This window comes from Leptodactylus fuscus, unplaced genomic scaffold (assembly GCF_031893055.1).
Source record: "Leptodactylus fuscus isolate aLepFus1 unplaced genomic scaffold, aLepFus1.hap2 HAP2_SCAFFOLD_119, whole genome shotgun sequence".
NCBI classification, from domain to species: Eukaryota; Metazoa; Chordata; class Amphibia; order Anura; family Leptodactylidae; genus Leptodactylus; species Leptodactylus fuscus.
Window position 1 is genome coordinate 109,010 of NW_027440022.1, and position 26,245 is coordinate 135,254.

General features: G+C 48.7%; 1 protein-coding gene across 1 annotated transcript in view; it reads right to left on the reverse strand.

Annotated features, from left to right (window-relative positions):
• LOC142186798 (atrial natriuretic peptide receptor 2-like) overlaps positions 1-26,245 on the reverse strand; it is a 175,444-nt gene that overhangs the window by 24,085 nt on the left and 125,114 nt on the right. Inside the window, 5 exon segments of the mRNA XM_075261369.1 lie at positions 5,146-5,292; positions 5,379-5,547; positions 5,695-5,850; positions 19,094-19,253; positions 22,939-23,010. Coding sequence (XP_075117470.1) covers positions 5,146-5,292; positions 5,379-5,547; positions 5,695-5,850; positions 19,094-19,253; positions 22,939-23,010 — 704 coding nt within the window.

A 26,245-nucleotide genomic window follows, 5' to 3' on the forward strand; every position in this document is an offset into this window, starting at 1 on the left:
ATACGCGGGTCATTGTGTCCCCCATGGTGTATTGTGCCCCAATACCTTGTGTTACCCGGAGTCTGGGGGATGTGCGAGCAGTGGTGCAGCTTTAGGGGATACGCGGGTCATTGTGCCCCCGATGGTGTATTGTGCCCCAATGCCTTGTGTTACCCGGAGTCTGGGGGATGTGTGAGCAGTGGTGCAGCTTTAGGGGATACGCGGGTCATTGTGTCCCCGATGGTGTATTGTGCCCCAATGCCTTGTGTTACCCGGAGTCTGGGGGATGTGCGAGCAGTGGTGCAGCTGTAGGGGATACGCGGGTCATTGTGCCCCCGATGGTGTGTTGTGCCCCAATGCCTTGTGTTACGAGCAGTGGTGCAGCTTTAGGGGATACGCGGGTCATTGTGTCCCCCATGGTGTATTGTGCCCCAATACCTTGTGTTACCCGGAGTCTGGGGGATGTGTGAGCAGTGGTGCAGCTTTAGGGGATACGCGGGTCATTGTGCCCCCGATGGTGTGTTGTGCCCCAATGCCTTGTGTTACCCGGAGTCTGGGGGATGTGCGAGCAGTGGTGCAGCTGTAGGGGATACGCGGGTCATTGTGTCCCCAATGGTGTATTGTGCCCCAATGCCTTGTGTTACCCGGAGTCTGGGGGATGTGCGAGCAGTGGTGCAGCTGTAGGGGATACGCGGGTCATTGTGTCCCCGATGGTGTATTGTGCCCCAATACCTTGTGTTACCCGGAGTCTGGGGGATGTGCGAGCAGTGGTGCAGCTTTAGGGGATACGCGGGTCATTGTGTCCCCGATGGTGTGTTGTGCCCCAATACCTTGTGTTACCTGGAGTCTGGGGGGTGTGCGAGCAGTGGTGCAGCTTTAGGGGATACGCGGGTCATTGTGCCCCCGATGGTGTGTTGTGCCCCAATGCCTTGTGTTACCCGGAGTCTGGGGGATGTGCGAGCAGTGGTGCAGCTTTAGGGGATACGCGGGTCATTGTGTCCCCGATGGTGTATTGTGCCCCAATACCTTGTGTTACCCGGAGTCTGGGGGATGTGCGAGCAGTGGTGCAGCTGTAGGGGATACGCGGGTCATTGTGTCCCCGATGGTGTATTGTGCCCCAATACCTTGTGTTACCCGGAGTCTGGGGGATGTGCGAGCAGTGGTGCAGCTGTAGGGGATACGCGGGTCATTGTGTCCCCGATGGTGTATTGTGCCCCAATGCCTTGTGTTACGAGCAGTGGTGCAGCTTTAGGGGATACGCGGGTCATTGTGTCCCCGATGGTGTATTGTGCCCCAATGCCTTGTGTTACCCGGAGTCTGGGGGGTGTGCGAGCAGTGGTGCAGCTTTAGGGGATACGCGGGTCATTGTGCCCCCGATGGTGTATTGTGTCCCAATGCCTTGTGTTACCTGGAGTCTGGGGGATGTGCGAGCAGTGGTGCAGCTGTAGGGGATACGCGGGTCATTGTGTCCCCGATGGTGTGTTGTGCCCCAATGCCTTGTGTTACCCGGAGTCTGGGGGATGTGCGAGCAGTGGTGCAGCTGTAGGGGATACGCGGGTCATTGTGTCCCCGATGGTGTATTGTGCCCCAATACCTTGTGTTACCCGGAGTCTGGGGGATGTGCGAGCAGTGGTGCAGCTTTAGGGGATACGCGGGTCATTGTGCCCCCGATGGTGTGTTGTGCCCCAATACCTTGTGTTACCTGGAGTCTGGGGGATGTGCGAGCAGTGGTGCAGCTGTAGGGGATACGCGGGTCATTGTGTCCCCGATGGTGTGTTGTGCCCCAATGCCTTGTGTTACCCGGAGTCTGGGGGATGTGCGAGCAGTGGTGCAGCTTTAGGGGATACGCGGGTCATTGTGCCCCCGATGGTGTATTGTGCCCCAATGCCTTGTGTTACGAGCAGTGGTGCAGCTGTAGGGGATACGCGGGTCATTGTGTCCCCGATGGTGTATTGTGCCCCAATGCCTTGTGTTACCTGGAGTCTGGGGGATGTGCGAGCAGTGGTGCAGCTTTAGGGGATACGCGGGTCATTGTGTCCCCAATGGTGTATTGTGCCCCAATGCCTTGTGTTACCCGGAGTCTGGGGGATGTGCGAGCAGTGGTGCAGCTGTAGGGGATACGCGGGTCATTGTGTCCCCGATGGTGTATTGTGTCCCAATGCCTTGTGTTACCCGGAGTCTGGGGGATGTGCGAGCAGTGGTGCAGCTTTAGGGGATACGCGGGTCATTGTGCCCCCGATGGTGTATTGTGCCCCAATGCCTTGTGTTACCCGGAGTCTGGGGGATGTGTGAGCAGTGGTGCAGCTTTAGGGGATACGCGGGTCATTGTGCCCCCGATGGTGTGTTGTGCCCCAATGCCTTGTGTTACCCGGAGTCTGGGGGATGTGCGAGCAGTGGTGCAGCTTTAGGGGATACGCGGGTCATTGTGTCCCCGATGGTGTATTGTGCCCCAATACCTTGTGTTACCCGGAGTCTGGGGGATGTGCGAGCAGTGGTGCAGCTTTAGGGGATACGCGGGTCATTGTGTCCCCGATGGTGTATTGTGCCCCAATACCTTGTGTTACCCGGAGTCTGGGGGATGTGCGAGCAGTGGTGCAGCTGTAGGGGATACGCGGGTCATTGTGTCCCCGATGGTGTATTGTGCCCCAATGCCTTGTGTTACGAGCAGTGGTGCAGCTGTAGGGGATACGCGGGTCATTGTGTCCCCGATGGTGTATTGTGCCCCAATGCCTTGTGTTACGAGCAGTGGTGCAGCTTTAGGGGATACGCGGGTCATTGTGTCCCCGATGGTGTATTGTGCCCCAATGCCTTGTGTTACCCGGAGTCTGGGGGATGTGCGAGCAGTGGTGCAGCTGTAGGGGATACGCGGGTCATTGTGTCCCCGATGGTGTGTTGTGCCCCAATGCCTTGTGTTACCCGGAGTCTGGGGGATGTGCGAGCAGTGGTGCAGCTGTAGGGGATACGCGGGTCATTGTGTCCCCGATGGTGTATTGTGCCCCAATACCTTGTGTTACCCGGAGTCTGGGGGATGTGCGAGCAGTGGTGCAGCTTTAGGGGATACGCGGGTCATTGTGCCCCCGATGGTGTGTTGTGCCCCAATACCTTGTGTTACCTGGAGTCTGGGGGATGTGCGAGCAGTGGTGCAGCTGTAGGGGATACGCGGGTCATTGTGTCCCCGATGGTGTGTTGTGCCCCAATGCCTTGTGTTACCCGGAGTCTGGGGGATGTGCGAGCAGTGGTGCAGCTTTAGGGGATACGCGGGTCATTGTGCCCCCGATGGTGTATTGTGCCCCAATGCCTTGTGTTACGAGCAGTGGTGCAGCTGTAGGGGATACGCGGGTCATTGTGTCCCCGATGGTGTATTGTGCCCCAATGCCTTGTGTTACGAGCAGTGGTGCAGCTTTAGGGGATACGCGGGTCATTGTGTCCCCGATGGTGTATTGTGCCCCAATGCCTTGTGTTACCCGGAGTCTGGGGGATGTGCGAGCAGTGGTGCAGCTTTAGGGGATACGCGGGTCATTGTGCCCCCGATGGTGTGTTGTGCCCCAATACCTTGTGTTACCTGGAGTCTGGGGGATGTGCGAGCAGTGGTGCAGCTGTAGGGGATACGCGGGTCATTGTGTCCCCGATGGTGTATTGTGCCCCAATACCTTGTGTTACCCGGAGTCTGGGGGATGTGCGAGCAGTGGTGCAGCTTTAGGTGATACGCGGGTCATTGTGTCCCCGATGGTGTATTGTGCCCCAATGCCTTGTGTTACGAGCAGTGGTGCAGCTGTAGGCGATACGCGGGTCATTGTGCCCCCGATGGTGTGTTGTGCCCCAATGCCTTGTGTTACCCGGAGTCTGGGGGATGTGCGAGCAGTGGTGCAGCTTTAGGGGATACGCGGGTCATTGTGTCCCCAATGGTGTATTGTGCCCCAATACCTTGTGTTACCCGGAGTCTGGGGGATGTGCGAGCAGTGGTGCAGCTGTAGGGGATACGCGGGTCATTGTGTCCCCGATGGTGTATTGTGTCCCAATACCTTGTGTTACCCGGAGTCTGGGGGATGTGCGAGCAGTGGTGCAGCTTTAGGGGATACACGGGTCATTGTGTCCCCGATGGTGTATTGTGTCCCAATACCTTGTGTTACCCGGAGTCTGGGGGATGTGCGAGCAGTGGTGCAGCTTTAGGGGATACGCAGGTCATTGTGTCCCCGATGGTGTGTTGTGCCCCAATGCCTTGTGTTACGAGCAGTGGTGCAGCTGTAGGGGATACGCGGGTCATTGTGTCCCCGATGGTGTATTGTGCCCCAATGCCTTGTGTTACGAGCAGTGGTGCAGCTTTAGGCGATACGCGGGTCATTGTGCCCCCGATGGTGTATTGTGCCCCAATGCCTTGTGTTACCCGGAGTCTGGGGGATGTGCGAGCAGTGGTGCAGCTGTAGGGGATACGCGGGTCATTGTGTCCCCGATGGTGTGTTGTGCCCCAATGCCTTGTGTTACCCGGAGTCTGGGGGATGTGCGAGCAGTGGTGCAGCTGTAGGGGATACGCGGGTCATTGTGTCCCCGATGGTGTGTTGTGCCCCAATGCCTTGTGTTACCCGGAGTCTGGGGGATGTGCGAGCAGTGGTGCAGCTTTAGGGGATACGCGGGTCATTGTGTCCCCGATGGTGTATTGTGCCCCAATGCCTTGTGTTACGAGCAGTGGTGCAGCTGTAGGGGATACGCAGGTCATTGTGTCCCCGATGGTGTATTGTGCCCCAATGCCTTGTGTTACCCGGAGTCTGGGGGATGTGCGAGCAGTGGTGCAGCTGTAGGGGATACGCGGGTCATTGTGTCCCCGATGGTGTATTGTGCCCCAATGCCTTGTGTTACGAGCAGTGGTGCAGCTGTAGGGGATACGCGGGTCATTGTGTCCCCGATGGTGTATTGTGCCCCAATGCCTTGTGTTACCCGGAGTCTGGGGGATGTGCGAGCAGTGGTGCAGCTGTAGGGGATACGCGGGTCATTGTGTCCCCGATGGTGTATTGTGCCCCAATGCCTTGTGTTACGAGCAGTGGTGCAGCTTTAGGCGATACGCGGGTCATTGGTGCAGTGGTGCAGCTGTAGTGGATATGCAGGTGACAGGCCCTGCTGCCCGAGGCTGCACTTGGCAGCTATTCTACAAGGTTCTCCTATGGCACTCACTGCGGTAGGATCTGATAGAGCAGATTTTCCGCCTTGCGTTTCTCCTCCAAGTACGCTTGTGTCCTCTCCTCCACTAATTTCTCCAGGTTGTTTGCATACTGCTCCATGCGAGATAGTAAATTATCCAGAATACTTGTTGTGCCCTCCCTGTAACATATGGAGAACACAAAGCGGTCACCTCCTCTGCGGGGCATGGACCCAACCAACCCTGTCGCTGCCCCTGAAGAACTCACTTGTTGAACTTGCAGATGTAGATCTTAATTTGGTTGAAGTCGGGTCTTTCCAGTGGGTCCTCAGCCCAGCACCGGTCCATAAGGATCCCCAGCTCCTCACTGTGACAACTGGTGTCCACAGTTGGCCTGAAGTATGGCCGCTGCCCATTTCTGACCTTCTGAACAATCTCTGAAAGCAAGTAGAGTGCAGGTTGTAGATCTAGATGTCAGGGGGCCTGGTGGTCTTTAGGATATGGGCCATGTCAGGTCACTGCAGAATGGAATGATTGGCCCTATGACCACTAGTGGGACCAGAGACTATGATTAGTGACATTACCCTTAGGACTGAGGTCCATGCCTTGGATATAAAAGGCCCCGTTTCTCAGTGCAATCTCCTGAAGGATGATCCCAAAGCTGTAGACATCGCCCTTCTGGGTGCCTTGAGGTGGAGGTCTCCCCATACGCAGCAGCTCAGGAGCCGTCCAAAGCTTTTCTGAATATACAAGAAAGAACATTGTTGTCAGGTCCACAAAGGTTGTCAGAAATATTGTGACATATAGCATGAATGTCCTGACTGATGAATGTATCGGAGGACGGCCCCCTTGTCACTCTGGGGTCCCAGTACAGACACAGTCACAGTGTAACAGATGAGACAGTCCGGACATTCTCCGCATTAGAGAGGAGACAAACGTACAATAATTCATGGTATAAAACAACTATCTCATGCTGTGCTTGTATAGCGGTGTGTATATAGTATAGTGTATATAGTGGTGTATATATAGTGGTGTATATAGTGTAGTGTATATAGTGGTGTAGTATAGTATAGTGTATATAGCAACAAAGTGAACCAGCCACACAAAATATATGAATAAAAATTAACTTTTATTAAGTGCTCCTAAAAAGGTGTAGCAACTAGAGATGAGCGAACAGTGTTCTATCGAACACATGTTCGATCGGATATCAGGGTGTTCGCCATGTTCGAATCGAATCGAACACCGCGTGGTAAAGTGCGCCAAAATTCGATTCCCCTCCCACCTTCCCTGGCGCCTTTTTTGCACCAATAACAGCGCAGGGGAGGTGGGACAGGAACTACGACACCGGGGGCATTGAAAAAAATTGGAAAAAGTCATTGGCTGCCGAAATCAGGTGACCTCCATTTTAGACGAATAGTGGATTTCAAATCCGGGTCATATGAGAATGTGAACTTTGTGACTATGAGACAGGGATAGCTGTACAGGCAGGGATAGCTAGGGAGAACCTTTATTTAGGGGGGAATGTTATTAAAAATAACTTTTTGGGGCTCTATCGTGTGTGTAATTGTGATTTTTGTGAGATAAACTTTTTCCCATAGGGATGCATTGGCCAGCGCTGATTGGCCAGAGTACGGAACTCGACCAATCAGCGCTGGCTCTGCTGGAGGAGGCGGAGTCTAAGATCGCTCCACACCAGTCTCCATTCAGGTCCGACCTTAGACTCCGCCTCCTCCATCAGAGCCAGCGCTGATTGGCCGAATTCCGTACTCTGGCCAATCAGCACTGGCTAATGCATTGTATTGGCGTGATGAAGCAGTGCTGAATGTGTGTGCTTAGCACACACATTCAGCTCTACTTCATCGGGCTAATAGAATGCATTGGCCAATCAGCGCTGGCCAATGCATTCTATTAGCGTGAACTGAGTTTGCACAGGGGTTCTAGTGCACCCTCGGCTCTGCTACATCAGATTGCTACATCTGATGTAGCAGTGCCGAGTGTGCATCAGATGTGTAGTTGAGCAAAACTGACTCAGCACTGCTAAGTCTCTGCATTCGTATAGGAATGCATTGGCCAGCCTTCGGCCAATCAGCGCTGGCTCTGCCGGAGGAGGCGGAGTCTAAGGTCGGACCTGAATGGAGACTGGTGTGGAGCGATCTTAGACTCCGCCTCCTCCAGCAGAGCCAGCACTGATTGGTCGAGTTCCGTACTCTGGCCAATCAGCACTGGCCAATGCATTTCTATGGGGAAAAGTTAGCTTGCGAAAATCGCAAACTGACAGGGATTTCCATGAAATAAAGTGACTTTTATGCCCCCAGACATGCTTCCCCTGCTGTCCCAGTGTCATTCCAGGGTGTTGGTATCATTTCCTGGGGTGTCATAGTGGACTTGGTGACCCTCCAGACACGAATTTGGGTTTCCCCCTTAACGAGTTTATGTTCCCCATAGACTATAATGGGGTTCGAAACCCGTTCAAACACACGAACAGTGAGCGGCTGTTCGAATCGAATTTCGAACCTCGAACATTTTAGTGTTCGCTCATCTCTAGTAGCAACATATATACATACAAAATATATAAACAAAGATAAAACAAAATCCTATAGGGGCAGACAATGCTACAAACACCAACTTGTCAGCCATGGAATGTACACTGGATGGCAACACGAATATCATAGTACAAAGGGCTCCACCATAGCTAAGACTGAAAGTGTCCAATAATAAAGTGTTGTAAATGAAAAGAACAAATAATCAGTGTAATAACCCACAGATAGCTATGAGACTGCCCACATAGGATGAGCCAAGATTAGCCTCCAGACATACCAACAGTGAAGGGACCCGCCGCGCGTTTCACCTGTACTTGACAGGTTTCGCCAGGGGACAACTACTAGGTATCAGATGTCAAGCACAGGTGAAACGCGCGGCGGGTCCCTTCACTGTTGGTATGTCTGGAGGCTAATCTTGGCTCATCCTATGTGGGCAGTCTCATAGCTATCTGTGGGTTATTACACTGATTATTTGTTCTTTTCATTTACAACACTTTATTATTGGACACTTTCAGTCTTAGCTATGGTGGAGCCCTTTGTACTATGATATTCGTGTTGCCATCCAGTGTACATTCCATGGCTGACAAGTTGGTGTTTGTAGCATTGTCTGCCCCTATAGGATTTTGTTTTATCTTTGTTTATATATTTTGTATGTATATATGTTGCTACACCTTTTTAGGAGCACTCAATAAAAGTTAATTTTTATTCATATATTTTGTGTGGCTGGTTCACTTTGTTGCTATGGTCATTTACCCACACATAATTTGTTATATTTGCCTCTATTGTTTACTATAGTATAGTGTATATAGCGGTGTGTATATAGTATAGTGTATATAGTAGTGTATATATAGTGGTGTATATAGTGTAGTGTATATAGTGGTGTAGTATAGTGTATATAGTGTAGTGTATATAGTAGTGTATATAGTATAGTGTATATAGTGGTGTAGTATAGTGTATATAGTGTAGTGTATATAGTATAGTGTATATAGTATAGTGTATATAGTGGTGTATATAGTATAGTGTATATAGTATGGTGTATATAGTATAGTGTATATAGTATAGTGTATATAGTGGTGTATATAGTATGGTGTATATAGTGGTGTATATAGTATAGTGTATATAGTAGTGTATATAGTGGTGTATATAGTGGTGTATATAGTATAGTGTATATAGTATAGTGTATATAGTGGTGTATATAGTATGGTGTATATAGTTAGTGTATATAGTGGTGTATATAGTATAGTGGTAGTATATAGTTTAGTGTATATAGTATAGTTGTGTATATAGTAGTGTGTATTATAGTATAGTGGTGTATATAGTGTATAGTGTGTATATAGTAGGTGTATATAGTGTGTATTAGTATGTGGTGTATATAGTATGAGTGGTGTATATAGTATAGGTGTATATAGTGTATAGTGTTATGTTAGTATAGTGTGTATATAGTATAGGTGTATATAGTAGGTGTATATTAGTAGTGTATATAGTAGTGTATATAGTAGTTTTATAGTGTATATAGTGGTGTATATAGTATAGTGTATATAGTGGTGTATATAGTATGGTGTATATAGTATAGTGTATATAGTGGTGTATATAGTATGGTGTATATAGTATAGTGTATATAGTGGTGTATATAGTATAGTGTATAGTGGGTTCATGCCAAACCACCGCACCACAGACCATATCTACACCCTGCACAGCCTCATCAAGACGCACGTCCACAACACCAGAAGAGGCAAGATATTCGCCTGCTTCGTGGACTTTAAGAAGGCGTTTGATTCAGTATGGCACCCAGGCCTACTTCTAAAACTCCTAGAGAGTGGAATAGGAGGAAGAACGTACGACGTCATCAAGAGCTCCTACACCGGAAACCAGTGCAGTGTGAAGGTGAATGGGAAAAGGACAGCATACTTCCAACAGGCCCGAGGGGTCAGACAAGGCTGTAGCCTGAGCCCAACGCTCTTCAACATCTACATCAATGAACTGGCTACAGCCCTGGAGGCCTCACCAACCCCAGGCCTCACCCTGAACAATCGAGAGGTGAAGTTCCTGCTGTATGCCGATGACCTCCTACTCCTGGCCCCCACCGAGAAAGACCTCCAAGAAAGCCTGTCAGTGCTGGAAAAATTCAGCACCACATGGGCCCTACCCATCAACCAGAAGAAGACCAAAGTCATGGTATTCCAGAAGAAGGGCCACAATAAAGCCTCCACCACCTCACAATTCACACTGAACGGCTCCACACTGGAGAAAACCAACAGCTACACCTACCTGGGGCTGGAGCTCAGCCAATCAGGAAGCTTCAAAGCAGCAATAGAAACCCTGAAAGCAAAAGCCTGCAGAACCTTCTACGCCATCAGAAGACAACTGTACCACCTCAAACCACCAGTGAGGGTCTGGATGAAGATATTTGACGCAGTCATCACCCCGATCCTTCTCTATGGCAGTGAGGTTTGGGGCCCAGCCACCTACCCAGACCAGTCACAGTGGGATTCCAGCCCAACAGAGAACTTCCACCTGGAGTTCTGCAAATACCTGCTCCATGTCCATCGCAACACCTCCAACATGGCCTGCAGGGCAGAGCTAGGCAGACTCCCCCTATGGCTCACCATACAGAAGAGGGCGCTAGCTTTCCAGGCACACATCCAGGGGAGCGACTCCTACCACCACCAAGCCTGGCTAAGCCACCTGAGCAAACCAGACACCCCCCAACCAAACAGCAGCCAACCACCAAACCAAAAACACCAACAGATGATAACCAAGGTGGAAATAAAGGCGACCACAGAGGCAAACAGAGAGCGGTACATTGAAGAATGGAGAAACGAAATAAATAACTCCAAGAAACTCACCAATGTGTACCAATCCCTACAAAGGGACTACACCATGGCCACCTACCTGGAGAGAATACGCCACCCCAAGCACAGACAGACCCTGAGCCGGTACAGACTGAGCGCCCACAACCTAGAGATAGAGACGGGGCGATACAGGCAGACGTACAAGCCACGGGAGAAGAGACTGTGCCAGCACTGTGACCAGGGGGCCCTAGAAGACGAGACCCACTTCCTGCTACACTGCACCAAATACTCAGCTGTGAGGGCCGTCTACTACCAAAGACTCTCTGCCCACATCCCAGACTGGGAGAAGAGGAAACTCTACATCCTACTGGGAGAAGAAGAGGCCACTGTGGAGATCGCTGCCCAATACGTGTCCAGCTGTCACCAAACCAGAGGAAGATGAGACTCCATGGACTGTTATATTTATCCCAATACACCCGCCCCACCCACCCCCACCTCCCCATATAGCAGTCACCAACGAAGAGGAAGATGAGACTCCATGGACTGTTATATTTATCCCAATAATCCCAGTGTATATAGTAGTGTATATAGTATAGTGTATATAGTGGTGTATATAATATAGTGTATATAGTGGTGTATATAGTATAGTGTATATAGTGGTGTATGTAGTATAGTGTATATAGTGGTGTATATAGTATAGTGTATATAGTAGTGTATATAGTATAGTGTATATAGTATAGTGTATATAGTAGTGTATATAGTGGTGTATATAGTATAGTGTATATAGTAGTGTATATAGTATAGTGTATATAGTAGTGTATATAGTGGTGTATATAGTATAGTGTATATAGTATAGTGTATATAGTAGTGTATATAGTGGTGTATATAGTATAGTGTATATAGTAGTGTATATAGTATAGTGTATATAGTGGTGTATATAGTATAGTGTGTATAGTATAGTGTATATAGTATAGTGTATATAGTGGTGTATATAGTGGTGTATATAGTATAGTGTATATAGTATAGTGTATATAGTATAGTGTATATAGTATAGTGTGTATAGTATAGTGTATATAGTATAGTGTATATAGTGGTGTATATAGTATAGTGTATATAGTAGTGTATATAGTATAGTGTATATAGTGGTGTATATAGTATAGTGTGTATAGTATAGTGTATATAGTATAGTGTATATAGTGGTGTATATAGTGGTGTATGTAGTATAGTGTATATAGTGGTGTATATAGTATGGTGTATATAGTATAGTGTATATAGTGGTGTATATAGTATAGTGTATATAGTATAGTGTGTATAGTATAGTGTATATAGTATAGTGTATATAGTATAGTGTATATAGTGGTGTATATAGTATAGTGTATATAGTATAGTGTATATAGTGGTGTATATAGTATGGTGTATATAGTATAGTGTATATAGTGGTGTATATAGTATAGTGTATATAGTATAGTGTGTATAGTATAGTGTATATAGTATAGTGTATATAGTATAGTGTATATAGTGGTGTATATAGTATAGTGTATATAGTATAGTGTATATAGTATAGTGTATATAGTGGTGTATATAGTATAGTGTATATAGTAGTGTATATAGTATAGTGTATATAGTGGTGTATATAGTATAGTGTGTATAGTATAGTGTATATAGTATAGTGTATATAGTGGTGTATATAGTGGTGTATGTAGTATAGTGTATATAGTGGTGTATATAGTATGGTGTATATAGTATAGTGTATATAGTGGTGTATATAGTATAGTGTATATAGTATAGTGTGTATAGTATAGTGTATATAGTATAGTGTATATAGTGGTGTATATAGTGGTGTATGTAGTATAGTGTATATAGTGGTGTATATAGTATGGTGTATATAGTATAGTGTATATAGTGGTGTATATAGTATAGTGTATATAGTGGTGTAGTATAGTGTATATAGTATAGTGTATATAGTATAGTGTATATAGTGGTGTATATAGTATGGTGTATATAGTATAGTGTATATAGTGGTGTATATAGTATAGTGTATATAGTATAGTGTGTATAGTATAGTGTATATAGTATAGTGTATATAGTGGTGTATATAGTGGTGTATGTAGTATAGTGTATATAGTGGTGTATATAGTATGGTGTATATAGTATAGTGTATATAGTGGTGTAGTATAGTGTATATAGTATAGTGTATATAGTATAGTGTATATAGTGGTGTATATAGTATAGTGTATATAGTGGTGTATATAGTGGTGTATATAGTGTAGTGTATATAGTGGTGTATATAGTATAGTGTATATAGTGGTGTATATAGTATAGTGTATATAGTGGTGTATGTAGTATAGTGTACATAGTGGTGTATATAGTATAGTGTATATAGTGGTGTATATAGTATAGTGTATATAGTATAGTATATAGTGGTGTATATAGTATAGTGTATATAGTGGTGTATATAGTATAGTGTATATAGTGGTGTATATAGTGGTGTATATAGTATAGTGTATATAGTGGTGTATGTAGTATAGTGTATATAGTGGTGTATATAGTATAGTGTATATAGTGGTGTATATAGTGGTGTATATAGTATAGTGTATATAGTGGTGTATGTAGTATAGTGTATATAGTGTAGTGTATATAGTGGTGTATATAGTATAGTGTATATAGTGGTGTATATAGTATAGTGTATATAGTGGTGTATGTAGTATAGTGTACATAGTGGTGTATATAGTATAGTGTATATAGTGGTGTATATAGTATAGTGTATATAGTATAGTATATAGTGGTGTATATAGTATAGTGTATATAGTGGTGTATATAGTATAGTGTATATAGTGGTGTATATAGTGGTGTATATAGTATAGTGTATATAGTGGTGTATGTAGTATAGTGTATATAGTGGTGTATATAGTATAGTGTATATAGTGGTGTATATAGTATAGTGTATATAGTGGTGTATATAGTATAGTGTATATAGTGGTGTATGTAGTATAGTGTATATAGTGGTGTATATAGTATAGTGTATATAGTGGTGTATATAGTATAGTGTATATAGTATAGTGTATATAGTGGTGTATATAGTGGTGTATATAGTGGTGTATATAGTATAGTGTATATAGTATAGTGTATATAGTGGTGTATATAGTGGTGTATATAGTATAGTGTATATAGTGGTGTATGTAGTATAGTGTATATAGTGGTGTATAGTGTATATAGTGGTGTATATAGTATAGTGTATATAGTATAGTGTATATAGTGGTGTATATAGTATAGTGTATATAGTGGTGTATATAGTATAGTGTATATAGTGGTGTATGTAGTATAGTGTATATAGTGGTGTATATAATTTAGTATACTAGTGGAGTCCAGGTCTGGAGGGATCAGATACCGCAGGACACCTGCAGAGATCTAGTGGAGTCCAGGTCTGGAGGGGTCAGATACCACAGGACACCTGCAGAGATCTAGAGGAGTCCAGGTCAGGAGGGGTCAGATACCACAGGACACCCGCAGAGATCTAGTGGAGTCCAGGTCTGGAGGGGTCAGATACCACAGGACACCTGCAGAGATCTAGTGGAGTCCAGGTCTGGAGGGGGCAGATACCACAGGACACTGCAGAGATCTGGTGGGGTCCAGGTCTGGAGGGGTCAGATACCACAGGACACCCGCAGAGATCTAGTGGAGTCCAGGTCTGGTGGGATCAGATACCACAGGACACCTGCAGAGATCTAGTGGAGTCCAGGTCAGGAGGGATCAGATACCACAGGACACTGCAGAGATCTAGTGGAGTCCAGGTCAGGAGGGATCAGATACCGCAGGACACCTGCAGAGATCTAGTGGAGTCCAGGTCAGGAGGGATCAGATACCGCAGGACACCTGCAGAGATCTAGTGGAGTCCAGGTCTGGAGGGGTCAGATACCACAGGACACCTGCAGAGATCTAGTGGAGTCCAGGTCAGGAGGGATCAGATACCACAGGACACTGCAGAGATCTAGTGGAGTCCAGGTCAGGAGGGATCAGATACCACAGGACACCCGCAGAGATCTAGTGGAGTCCAGGCCTGGAGGGGTCAGATACCACAGGACACTGCAGAGATCTGGTGGGGTCCAGGTCTGGAGGGGTCAGATACCACAGGACACTGCAGAGATCTAGTGGAGTCCAGGTCTGGAGGGGTCAGATACCACAGGACACCCGCAGAGATCTAGTGGAGTCCAGGTCAGGAGGGATCAGATACCACAGGACACCCGCAGAGATCTAGTGGAGTCCAGGTCAGGAGGGATCAGATACCACAGGACACCCACAGAGATATAGTGGAGTCCAGGTCAGGAGGGATCAGATACCGCAGGACACCCGCAGAGATCTAGTGGAGTCCAGGTCAGGAGGGATCAGATACCACAGGACACCCGCAGAGATCTAGTGGAGTCCAGGTCTGGAGGGGTCAGATACCACAGGACACCCGCAGAGATCTAGTGGAGTCCAGGTCTGGAGGGGTCAGATACCACAGGACACCCGCAGAGATCTAGTGGAGTCCAGGTCTGGTGGGATCAGATACCACAGGACACCTGCAGAGATCTAGTGGAGTCCAGGTCAGGAGGGATCAGATACCACAGGACACTGCAGAGATCTAGTGGAGTCCAGGTCAGGAGGGATCAGATACCGCAGGACACCTGCAGAGATCTAGTGGAGTCCAGGTCTGGAGGGGTCAGATACCACAGGACACCCGCAGAGATCTAGTGGAGTCCAGGTCAGGAGGGATCAGATACCACAGGACACCCGCAGAGATCTAGTGGAGTCCAGGTCAGTAGGGATCAGATACCACAGGACACCCACAGAGATATAGTGGAGTCCAGGTCAGGAGGGATCAGATACCGCAGGACACCCGCAGAGATCTAGTGGAGTCCAGGTCAGGAGGGATCAGATACCACAGGACACCCGCAGAGATCTAGTGGAGTCCAGGTCTGGAGGGGTCAGATACCACAGGACACCCGCAGAGATCTAGTGGAGTCCAGGTCTGGAGGGGTCAGATACCACAGGACACCCGCAGAGATCTAGTGGAGTCCAGGTCTGGTGGGATCAGATACCACAGGACACCTGCAGAGATCTAGTGGAGTCCAGGTCTGGTGGGATCAGATACCACAGGACCCCTGCAGAGATCTAGTGGAGTCCAGGTCTGGAGGGATCAGATACCACAGGACCCCTGCAGAGATCTAGTGGAGTCCAGGTCTGGTGGGATCAGATACCACAGGACACCTGCAGAGATCTAGTGGAGTCCAGGTCAGGAGGGATCAGATACCACAGGACCCCTGCAGAGATATAGTGGAGTCCAGGTCAGGAGGGATCAGATACCACAGGACACCCGCAGAGATCTAGTGGAGTCCAGGTCAGGAGGGATCAGATACCACAGGACCCCTGCAGAGATCTAGTGGAGTCCAGGTCAGGAGGGATCAGATACCACAGGACACCCGCAGAGATCTAGTGGAGTCCAGGTCAGGAGGGATCAGATACCACAGGACACCCGCAGAGATCTAGAGGAGTCCAGGCCTGGAGGGGTCAGATACCACAGGACACTGCAGAGATCTAGTGGAGTCCAGGTCAGGAGGGATCAGATACCACAGGACACTGCAGAGATCTAGTGGAGTCCAGGTCAGGAGGGATCAGATACCACAGGACACTGCAGAGATCTAGTGGAGTCCAGGTCAGGAGGGATCAGATACCGCAGGACACCTGCAGAGATCTAGTGGAGTCCAGGTCAGGAGGGATCAGATACCGCAGGACACCTGCAGAGATCTAGTGGAGTCCAGGTCAGGAGGGATCAGATACCACAGGACACCTGCAGAGATCTAGAGGAGTCCAGGTCAGGAGGGATCAGATACCGCAGGACACCCGCAGAGATCTAGAGGAGTCCAGGTCAGGAGGGATCAGATACCGCAGGACACCTGCAGAGATCTAGTGGAGTCCAGGTCTGGAGGGGTCAGATACCACAGGACACCCGCAGAGATCTAGTGGAGTCCAGGTCTGGAGGGGTCAGATACCACAGGACACCCGCAGAGATCTAGTGGAGTCCAGGTCTGGTGGGATCAGATACCACAGGACACCTGCAGAGATCTAGTGGAGTCCAGGTCTGGTGGGATCAGATACCACAGGACCCCTGCAGAGATCTAGTGGAGTCCAGGTCTGGAGGGATCAGATACCACAGGACCCCTGCAGAGATCTAGTGGAGTCCAGGTCTGGTGGGATCAGATACCACAGGACACCTGCAGAGATCTAGTGGAGTCCAGGTCAGGAGGGATCAGATACCACAGGACCCCTGCAGAGATATAGTGGAGTCCAGGTCAGGAGGGATCAGATACCACAGGACACCCGCAGAGATCTAGTGGAGTCCAGGTCAGGAGGGATCAGATACCACAGGACCCCTGCAGAGATCTAGTGGAGTCCAGGTCAGGAGGGATCAGATACCACAGGACACCCGCAGAGATCTAGTGGAGTCCAGGTCAGGAGGGATCAGATACCACAGGACACCCGCAGAGATCTAGAGGAGTCCAGGCCTGGAGGGGTCAGATACCACAGGACACTGCAGAGATCTAGTGGAGTCCAGGTCAGGAGGGATCAGATACCACAGGACACTGCAGAGATCTAGTGGAGTCCAGGTCAGGAGGGATCAGATACCACAGGACACTGCAGAGATCTAGTGGAGTCCAGGTCAGGAGGGATCAGATACCGCAGGACACCTGCAGAGATCTAGTGGAGTCCAGGTCAGGAGGGATCAGATACCGCAGGACACCTGCAGAGATCTAGTGGAGTCCAGGTCAGGAGGGATCAGATACCACAGGACACCTGCAGAGATCTAGAGGAGTCCAGGTCAGGAGGGATCAGATACCGCAGGACACCCGCAGAGATCTAGAGGAGTCCAGGTCAGGAGGGATCAGATACCGCAGGACACCTGCAGAGATCTAGTGGAGTCCAGGTCAGGAGGGATCAGATACCACAGGACACCTGCAGAGATCTAGAGGAGTCCAGGTCAGGAGGGATCAGATACCACAGGACACCCGCAGAGATCTAGAGGAGTCCAGGTCAGGAGGGATCAGATACCGCAGGACACCTGCAGAGATCTAGTGGAGTCCAGGTCAGGAGGGATCAGATACCACAGGACCCCTGCAGAGATCTAGTGGAGTCCAGGTCAGGAGGGATCAGATACCACAGGACACCCGCAGAGATCTAGTGGAGTCCAGGTCAGGAGGGATCAGATACCACAGGACACCCGCAGAGATCTAGAGGAGTCCAGGCCTGGAGGGGTCAGATACCACAGGACACTGCAGAGATCTAGTGGAGTCCAGGTCAGGAGGGATCAGATACCACAGGATGCTCACAGAGATCTAGTGGAGTCCAGGTCAGGAGGGATCAGATACTGCAGGACACCTGCAGAGATCTAGTGGAGTCCAGGTCAGGAGGGATCAGATACCGCAGGACACCTGCAGAGATCTAGTGGAGTCCAGGTCAGGAGGGATCAGATACCACAGGACACCCGCAGAGATCTAGAGGAGTCCAGGTCAGGAGGGATCAGATACCACAGGACACCTGCAGAGATCTAGTGGAGTCCAGGTCAGGAGGGATCAGATACCACAGGACACCTGCAGAGATCTAGTGGAGTCCAGTACTAGAGGGGTCAGATACCACAGGACACCTGCAGAGATCTAGTGGAGTCCAGGTCAGGAGGGATCAGATACCACAGGACACCCGCAGAGATCTAGTGGAGTCCAGGTCTGGAGGGGTCAGATACCACAGGACACCTGCAGAGATCTAGTGGAGTCCAGGTCTGGAGGGGTCAGATATCACAGGACACCCGCAGAGATCTAGTGGAGTCCAGGTCAGGAGGGATCAGATACCACAGGACACCCGCAGAGATCTAGTGGAGTCCAGGTCAGGAGGGATCAGATACCACAGGACACCCGCAGAGATCTAGAGGAGTCCAGGTCAGGAGGGGTCAGATACCACAGGACACCCGCAGAGATCTAGTGGAGTCCAGGTCTGGAGGGATTAGATACCACAGGACACCCGCAGAGATCTAGAGGAGTCCAGGTCAGGAGGGATCAGATACCACAGGACACCCGCAGAGATCTAGAGGAGTCCAGGTCAGGAGGGGTCAGATACCACAGGACACCCGCAGAGATCTAGTACAGTCCAGGTCAGGAGGGATCAGATACCACAGGACACCTGCAGAGATCTAGAGGAGTCCAGGTCAGGAGGGGTCAGATACCACAGGACACTACAGAGATCTAGTGGAGTCCAGGTCTGGAGGGATCAGATACCACAGGACACCCGCAGAGATCTAGTGGAGTCCAGGTCAGGAGGGATCAGATACCGCAGGACCCCTGCAGAGATCTAGTGGAGTCCAGGTCAGGAGGGGTCAGATACCACAGGACCCCTGCAGAGATCTAGTGGAGTCCAGGTCAGGAGGGATCAGATACCGCAGGATGCTCACAGAGATCTAGTGGAGTCCAGGTCAGGAGGGATCAGATACCGCAGGATGCTCACAGAGATCTAGTGGAGTCCAGGTCAGGAGGGGTCACTATGTTGCTACACAAGGTTGGTATTTATGTTATGGCAGATTAGTATAGATCCAATTCTAGAAGATATAAGGGGACATTCACACCCACTGGCATACAAGGCATAGACATCATCGGCATCACAGGTGGAGCGGAAGCTGGCGAGCCCATAGTCTGTGATCTTCAGCACAAAGCGGCTGTCTACCACACAGTTGGAGGACTTCAGGTTTCCATGACATCCGATAATGCTGCGGTGAAGGAAGGACATCCCCTGTAAGAGAAAACCTGATATAAGAAATACAAAGGCAGCCAATCAGATTACAGCTCTGACAACTTCTGTTCTCTCTTGTAATGTCAGATATATTACTGAAGGATGAAGAGAAGTTATAGAAGAGGTCACCACCTGACACTGTACATATCCCTCCTGACAACCTCCACCTTCATGTGATAGATCTTCTGACTACTGTGCAGGACCTTAAATGGGCTGTTCCTGCCCAAAAACCCTCTAGAGTCTCAACTGGATTCGACTTGGCTGTTCTAGAACCTTCATTTTGTGTTTTTCCAGCCATTTCTAGATTCACTGCAGGCTAGACGTTGTCCATTAGGGTTTTCTGGTAGAGCAGAATTCATGTTTTCATCTACTATAGGAAGTCATCTAGGCATGGGAGCAGCTCCAGACTATCACACAACCACCATCATCATCACCATGGCTGACTGACGCTCAAGACCATGACACAGCCAGCATCATGTCTGACTAATATCCTAGAACATCACACAACCACCATCACCATGTCTGACTGACTCCCAAGACCATCACACAACCACCATCATCACCATGTCTGACTAATATCCTAGACCATCACACAACCACCATCATCACCATGGCTGACTAATATCCTAGACCATCACACAACCACCATCATCACCATGGCTGACTAATATCCTAGACCATCACACAACCACCATCATCACCATGGCTGACTAATATCCTAGACCATCACACAACCACCATCATCACCATGGCTGACTAATATCCTAGACCATCACACAACCACCATCATCACCATGGCTGACTAATATCCTAGACCATCACACAACCACCATCATCACCATGGCTGACTAATATCCTAGACCATCACACAACCACCATCATCACCATGGCTGACTAATATCCTAGACCATCACACAACCACCATCATCACCATGTCTGACTAATATCCTAGACCATCACACAACCACCATCATCACCATGGCTGACTAATATCCTAGACCATCACACAACCACCATCATCACCATGGCTGACTAATATCCTAGACCATCACACAACCACCATCATCACCATGGCTGACTGACTCCCAAGACCATCACACAACCACCATCATCACCATGGCTGACTAATATCCTAGACCATCACACAACCACCATCATCACCATGGCTGACTAATATCCTAGACCATCACACAACCACCATCATCACCATGTCTGACTAATATCCTAGACCATCACACAACCACCATCATCACCATGGCTGACTAATATCCTAGACCATCACACAACCACCATCATCACCATGGCTGACTAATATCCTAGACCATCACACAACCACCATCATCACCATGGCTGACTGACTCCCAAGACCATCACACAACCACCATCATCACCATGGCTGACTAATATCCTAGACCATCACACAACCACCATCATCACCATGGCTGACTAATATCCTAGACCATCACACAACCACCATCATCACCATGGCTGACTAATATCCTAGACCATCACACAACCACCATCATCACCATGGCTGACTAATATCCTAGACCATCACACAACCACCATCATCACCATGGCTGACTGACTCCCAAGACCATCACACAACCACCATCATCACCATGGCTGACTGACGCTCAAGACCATGACACAGCCAGCATCATGTCTGACTAATATCCTAGACCAGGGGTCCTCAAACTTTTCAAACTGTGGGCCGGAGGCAGAGCAGGTCGCACAGACATCAGGAGCGGTGCCCTCCGATAGGTAAAGTGAAGTGCGCTCCATGGCCTGGCCTGAACTCCCCAGGAGCTTCATTATAAATGCACGCCTGCTGGCGTTGTCGGCGGGGCCAGACAGAAGTGCTTGGCGGGCCGCAGTTTGAGGACCCCTGTCCTAGACCATCACACAACCAGCATCACCATGTCTGACTGACTCCCAAGACCATCACACAACCACCATCATCACCATGGCTGACTGACTCCCAAGACCATCACACAACCAGCATCACCACCATGTCTGACTGACTCCCAAGACCATCACCCAACCACCATCATCACCATGTCTGACTGACGCTCCAGACCATCACACAACCAGCATCACCACCATGTCTGACTGACGCCCCAGACCATCACACAACCAGCATCACCACCATGTCTGACTGACGCCCCAGACCATCACACAACCAGTATCATCACCATGTCTGACTGACACCCCAGACCATCACACAACCAGCATCACCACCATGTCTGACTGACACCCAAAACCATCACACAACCATCATCACCATGTCTGACTGACGCCCCAGACCATCACACAACCAGCATCACCACCATGTCTGACTGACTCCCAAGACCATCACACAACCAGCATCACCACCATGTCTGACTGACTCCCAAGACTATCACACAACCACCATCATCACCATGTCTGACTGACACTCAAGACCATCACACAACCAGCATCATGTCTGAATGATATCCTAGACCATCACACAACCACCATCATCACCATGTCTGACTGACTCCCAAGACCATCACACAACCACCATCATCACCATGGCTGACTGACTCCCAAGACCATCACACAACCAGCATCACCACCATGTCTGACTGACTCCCAAGACTATCACACAACCAGCATCACCACCATGTCTGACTGACTCCCAAGACCATCACACAACCACCATCATCACCATGGCTGACTGACGCTCAAGACCATGACACAACCACCATCATCACCATGTCTGACTGACACTCAAGACCATGACACAACCAGCATCATGTCTGACTGATATCCTAGACCATCACACAACCAGCATCATCACCATGTCTGACTGACTCCCAAGACCATCACACAACCACCATCATCACCATGTCTGACTGATATCCTAGACCATCACACAACCACCATCATCACCATGTCTGACTGACACTGAAGACCATCACACAACCAGCATCATGTCTGACTGACGCCCCAAACCATCACACAACCAGCATCACCACCATGTCTGACTGATATCCTAGACCATCACACAACCAGCATCACCACCATGTCTGACTGACTCCCAAAACCATCACACAACCACCATCATCACCATGTCTGACTGACTCCCAAGACCATCACACAACCACCATCATCACCATGTCTGACTGACTCCCAAGACCATCACACAACCAGTATCACCACCATGTCTGACTGACGCCCCAGACCATCACACAAACAGCATCACCACAGCTGACTGACGTCCAAGATAATCACACAATCAGCATCACCACGGCTAACTGACGCCCCAGATCATCGCACGACCACCACCATGTCTGACTGCTGTCCCAGACCATCACACAACCAGCATCATGTATGACTGATATTCTAGACCATCACACAACCACCATCCCCGCCATGACTGACTGACGCCCCAGACCATCACACAACCACCATCACCACCATGACTGACTAACGCCCCAGAAGATCACACAATCACCACAAAGGCTGACTGCAGTCCCAGACCATCACACAACCACCACATCTGACTGACACTATGATGTTCTTTCACTGTGTAAGTTTTACAGCAGATACAACAGTACGCACGCCTTCAGGCAGTATTTACCTAATATAATAGTTTGTCCCTCTGCGGTTCCTCCTGGACGTCACGTTTAACAGCCATATGATGGCAGGCAGCACTCACCTTCACAATGTCATTGATGAGCGAGTTCCGGAACATCCAGTCCAGGTTGATGCTGTCATTTTCCAAAATATCCTTAGAAAAAAGGTTAGTAGAAAAGTAGAGGAGAAGAATGAGGAGAAGAATGAGGAAACGGCTCGCTGGTCCCAGGCCAGGGATTACACCGGGGACTAAATTACATCAAATCAAACTGTTCCACTGATCTCTAATGGCTACCAATAGAAAAAGTCTTCCAGTCTATACGTGCCCTTTGTCTTCCGGTCTATACGTGCCCTATGTCTTCCAGTCTGTACGTGCCCTATATCTTCCAGTCTATACGTGCCCTATGTCTTCCAGTCTATACGTGCCTTATGTCTTCCAGTCTATACGTGCCCTATGTCTTCCAGTCTATACGTGCCTTATGTCTTCCGGTCTATGTGTGCCCTATGTCTTCCAGTCTATGTGTGCCTTATGTCTTCCAGTCTATGCGTGCCCCATGGTTTCCAGTCTATACGTGCCCTTTGTCTTCCAATCTATACGTGCCCTATGTCTTCCAGTCTATACGTGCCCTATGTCTTCCAGTCTATACGTGCCCTATGTCTTCCAGTCTATACGTGCCCTATGTCTTCCAGTCTATGCGTGCCCTATGTCTTCCAGTCTATACGTGCCCTATGTCTTTCAGTCTATACGTGCCCTATGTCTTCCAGTCTATACGTGCCCTATGTCTTCCAGTCTATACGTGCCCTGTTTTCCAGTCTATATGTGCCCTATGTCTTCCAGTCTATGTGTGCCCTATGTCTTCCAGTCTATACGTGCCTTATGTCTTCCAGTCTATACGTGCCCTATGTCTTCCAGTCTATACGTGCCCTATGTCTTCCAGTCTATACATGCCTTATGTCTTCCATTCTAAACGTGCCCTATGTCTTCTGGTCTATGTGTGCCTTATGTCTTCCAGTCTATGCGTGCCCCATGGTTTCCAGTCTATACGTGCCCTTTGTCTTCCAGTCTATACGTGCCCTATGTCTTCCAGTCTATACGTGCCCTATTTCTTCCAGTCTATGCGTGCCCCATGGTTTCCAGTCTATGCGTGCCCCATGGTTTCCAGTCTATACGTGCCCCATGGTTTCCAGTCTATACGTGCCCTATGTCTTCCAGTCTGTACGTGCCCTATGTCTTCCAGTCTATACGTGCCCTATGTCTTCCAGTCTATACGTGCCCTATTTCTTCCAGTCTATGCGTGCCCCATGGTTTCCAGTCTATGCGTGCCCCATGGTTTCCAGTCTATACGTGCCCTTTGTCTTCCAGTCTATACGTGCCCTATGTCTTCCAGTCTGTACGTGCCCTATGTCTTCCAGTCTATACGTGCCTTATGTCTTCCAGTCTATACGTGCCCTATGTCTTCCAGTCTGTACGTGCCCTATATCTTCCAGTCTATACGTGCCCTATGTCTTCCAGTCTATACGTGCCTTATGTCTTCCAGTCTATACGTGCCCTATGTCTTCCAGTCTATACGTGCCTTATGTCTTCCGGTCTATGTGTGCCCTATGTCTTCCAGTCTATGTGTGCCTTATGTCTTCCAGTCTATGCGTGCCCCATGGTTTCCAGTCTATACGTGCCCTTTGTCTTCCAATCTATACGTGCCCTATGTCTTCCAGTCTATACGTGCCCTATGTCTTCCAGTCTATACGTGCCCTATGTCTTCCAGTCTATACGTGCCCTATGTCTTCCAGTCTATACGTGCCTTATGTCTTCCAGTCTATACGTGCCCTATGTCTTCCAGTCTGTACGTGCCCTATGTCTTCCAGTCTGTACGTGCCCTATGTCTTCCAGTCTATACGTGCCTTATGTCTTCCAGTCTATACGTGCCCTATGTCTTCCAGTCTATACGTGCCCTATGTCTTCCAGTCTATACGTGCCCTATGTCTTCCAGTCTATACGTGCCTTATGTCTTCCAGTCTATACGTGCCCTTTGTCTTCCAGTCTATACGTGCCCTATGTCTTCCAGTCTGTACGTGCCCTATGTCTTCCAGTCTATACGTGCCTTATGTCTTCCAGTCTATACGTGCCCTATGTCTTCCAGTCTGTACGTGCCCTATATCTTCCAGTCTATACGTGCCCTATGTCTTCCAGTCTATACGTGCCTTATGTCTTCCAGTCTATACGTGCCCTATGTCTTCCAGTCTATACGTGCCTTATGTCTTCCGGTCTATGTGTGCCCTATGTCTTCCAGTCTATGTGTGCCTTATGTCTTCCAGTCTATGCGTGCCCCATGGTTTCCAGTCTATACGTGCCCTTTGTCTTCCAATCTATACGTGCCCTATGTCTTCCAGTCTATACGTGCCCTATGTCTTCCAGTCTATACGTGCCCTATGTCTTCCAGTCTATACGTGCCCTATGTCTTCCAGTCTATACGTGCCTTATGTCTTCCAGTCTATACGTGCCCTATGTCTTCCAGTCTGTACGTGCCCTATGTCTTCCAGTCTATACGTGCCCTATGTCTTCCAGTCTATACGTGCCCTATGTCTTCCAGTCTATACGTGCCCTATGTCTTCCAGTCAATACGTGCCGTATGTCTTCCAGTCTATACGTGCCCTATGTCTTCCAGTCTATACGTGCCCTATGTCTTCCAGTCTATACGTGCCTTATGTCTTCCAGTCTATACGTGCCCTATGTCTTCCAGTCTATACGTGCCCTATGTCTTCCAGTCTATATGTGCCTTATGTCTTCCAGTCTATGCGTGCCCCATGGTTTCCAGTCTATACGTGCCCTTTGTCTTCCAGTCTATGTGTGCCCTATGTACAAACGGTATCCGGCACCAACATGACGTTTTTCTAAAACTTAGCTTTTATTTTCAATGGTTAAAACCATACATCATCATGACCTTCCATTAACATGAATCATATCATATCAGGAGTAGTTCACTGACGCGTTTCGAGGACATATGATCCTCTTAGTCGTGTGCCCTATGTCTTCCAGTCTATACGTGCCCTATGTCTTCCAGTCTATACGTGCCCTATGTCTTCCACTCTATAGGTGCCCCATGGTTTCCATTCTATACATGATCTATGTCTTCCCATCTGTACGTGCCCTATGTCATCCAGTCTATATGTGCCCTATGTCTTCCTGTCTATACGTGCCCCATGGTTTTCAGTCTGTACGTGTCCTATGTCTTCCAGTCTGTACGTGTCCCATGGTTTCCAGTCTATACGTGTCCTATGTCTTCCAGTCTATACGTGCCCTCCCCTTATTACTTGCCTCATGTCCTTTCATCTGTATCCACCTCGTATCTTCCCCAATTCCCCTGCATAGTCTTTCCTTTAGTCTTCTTTTC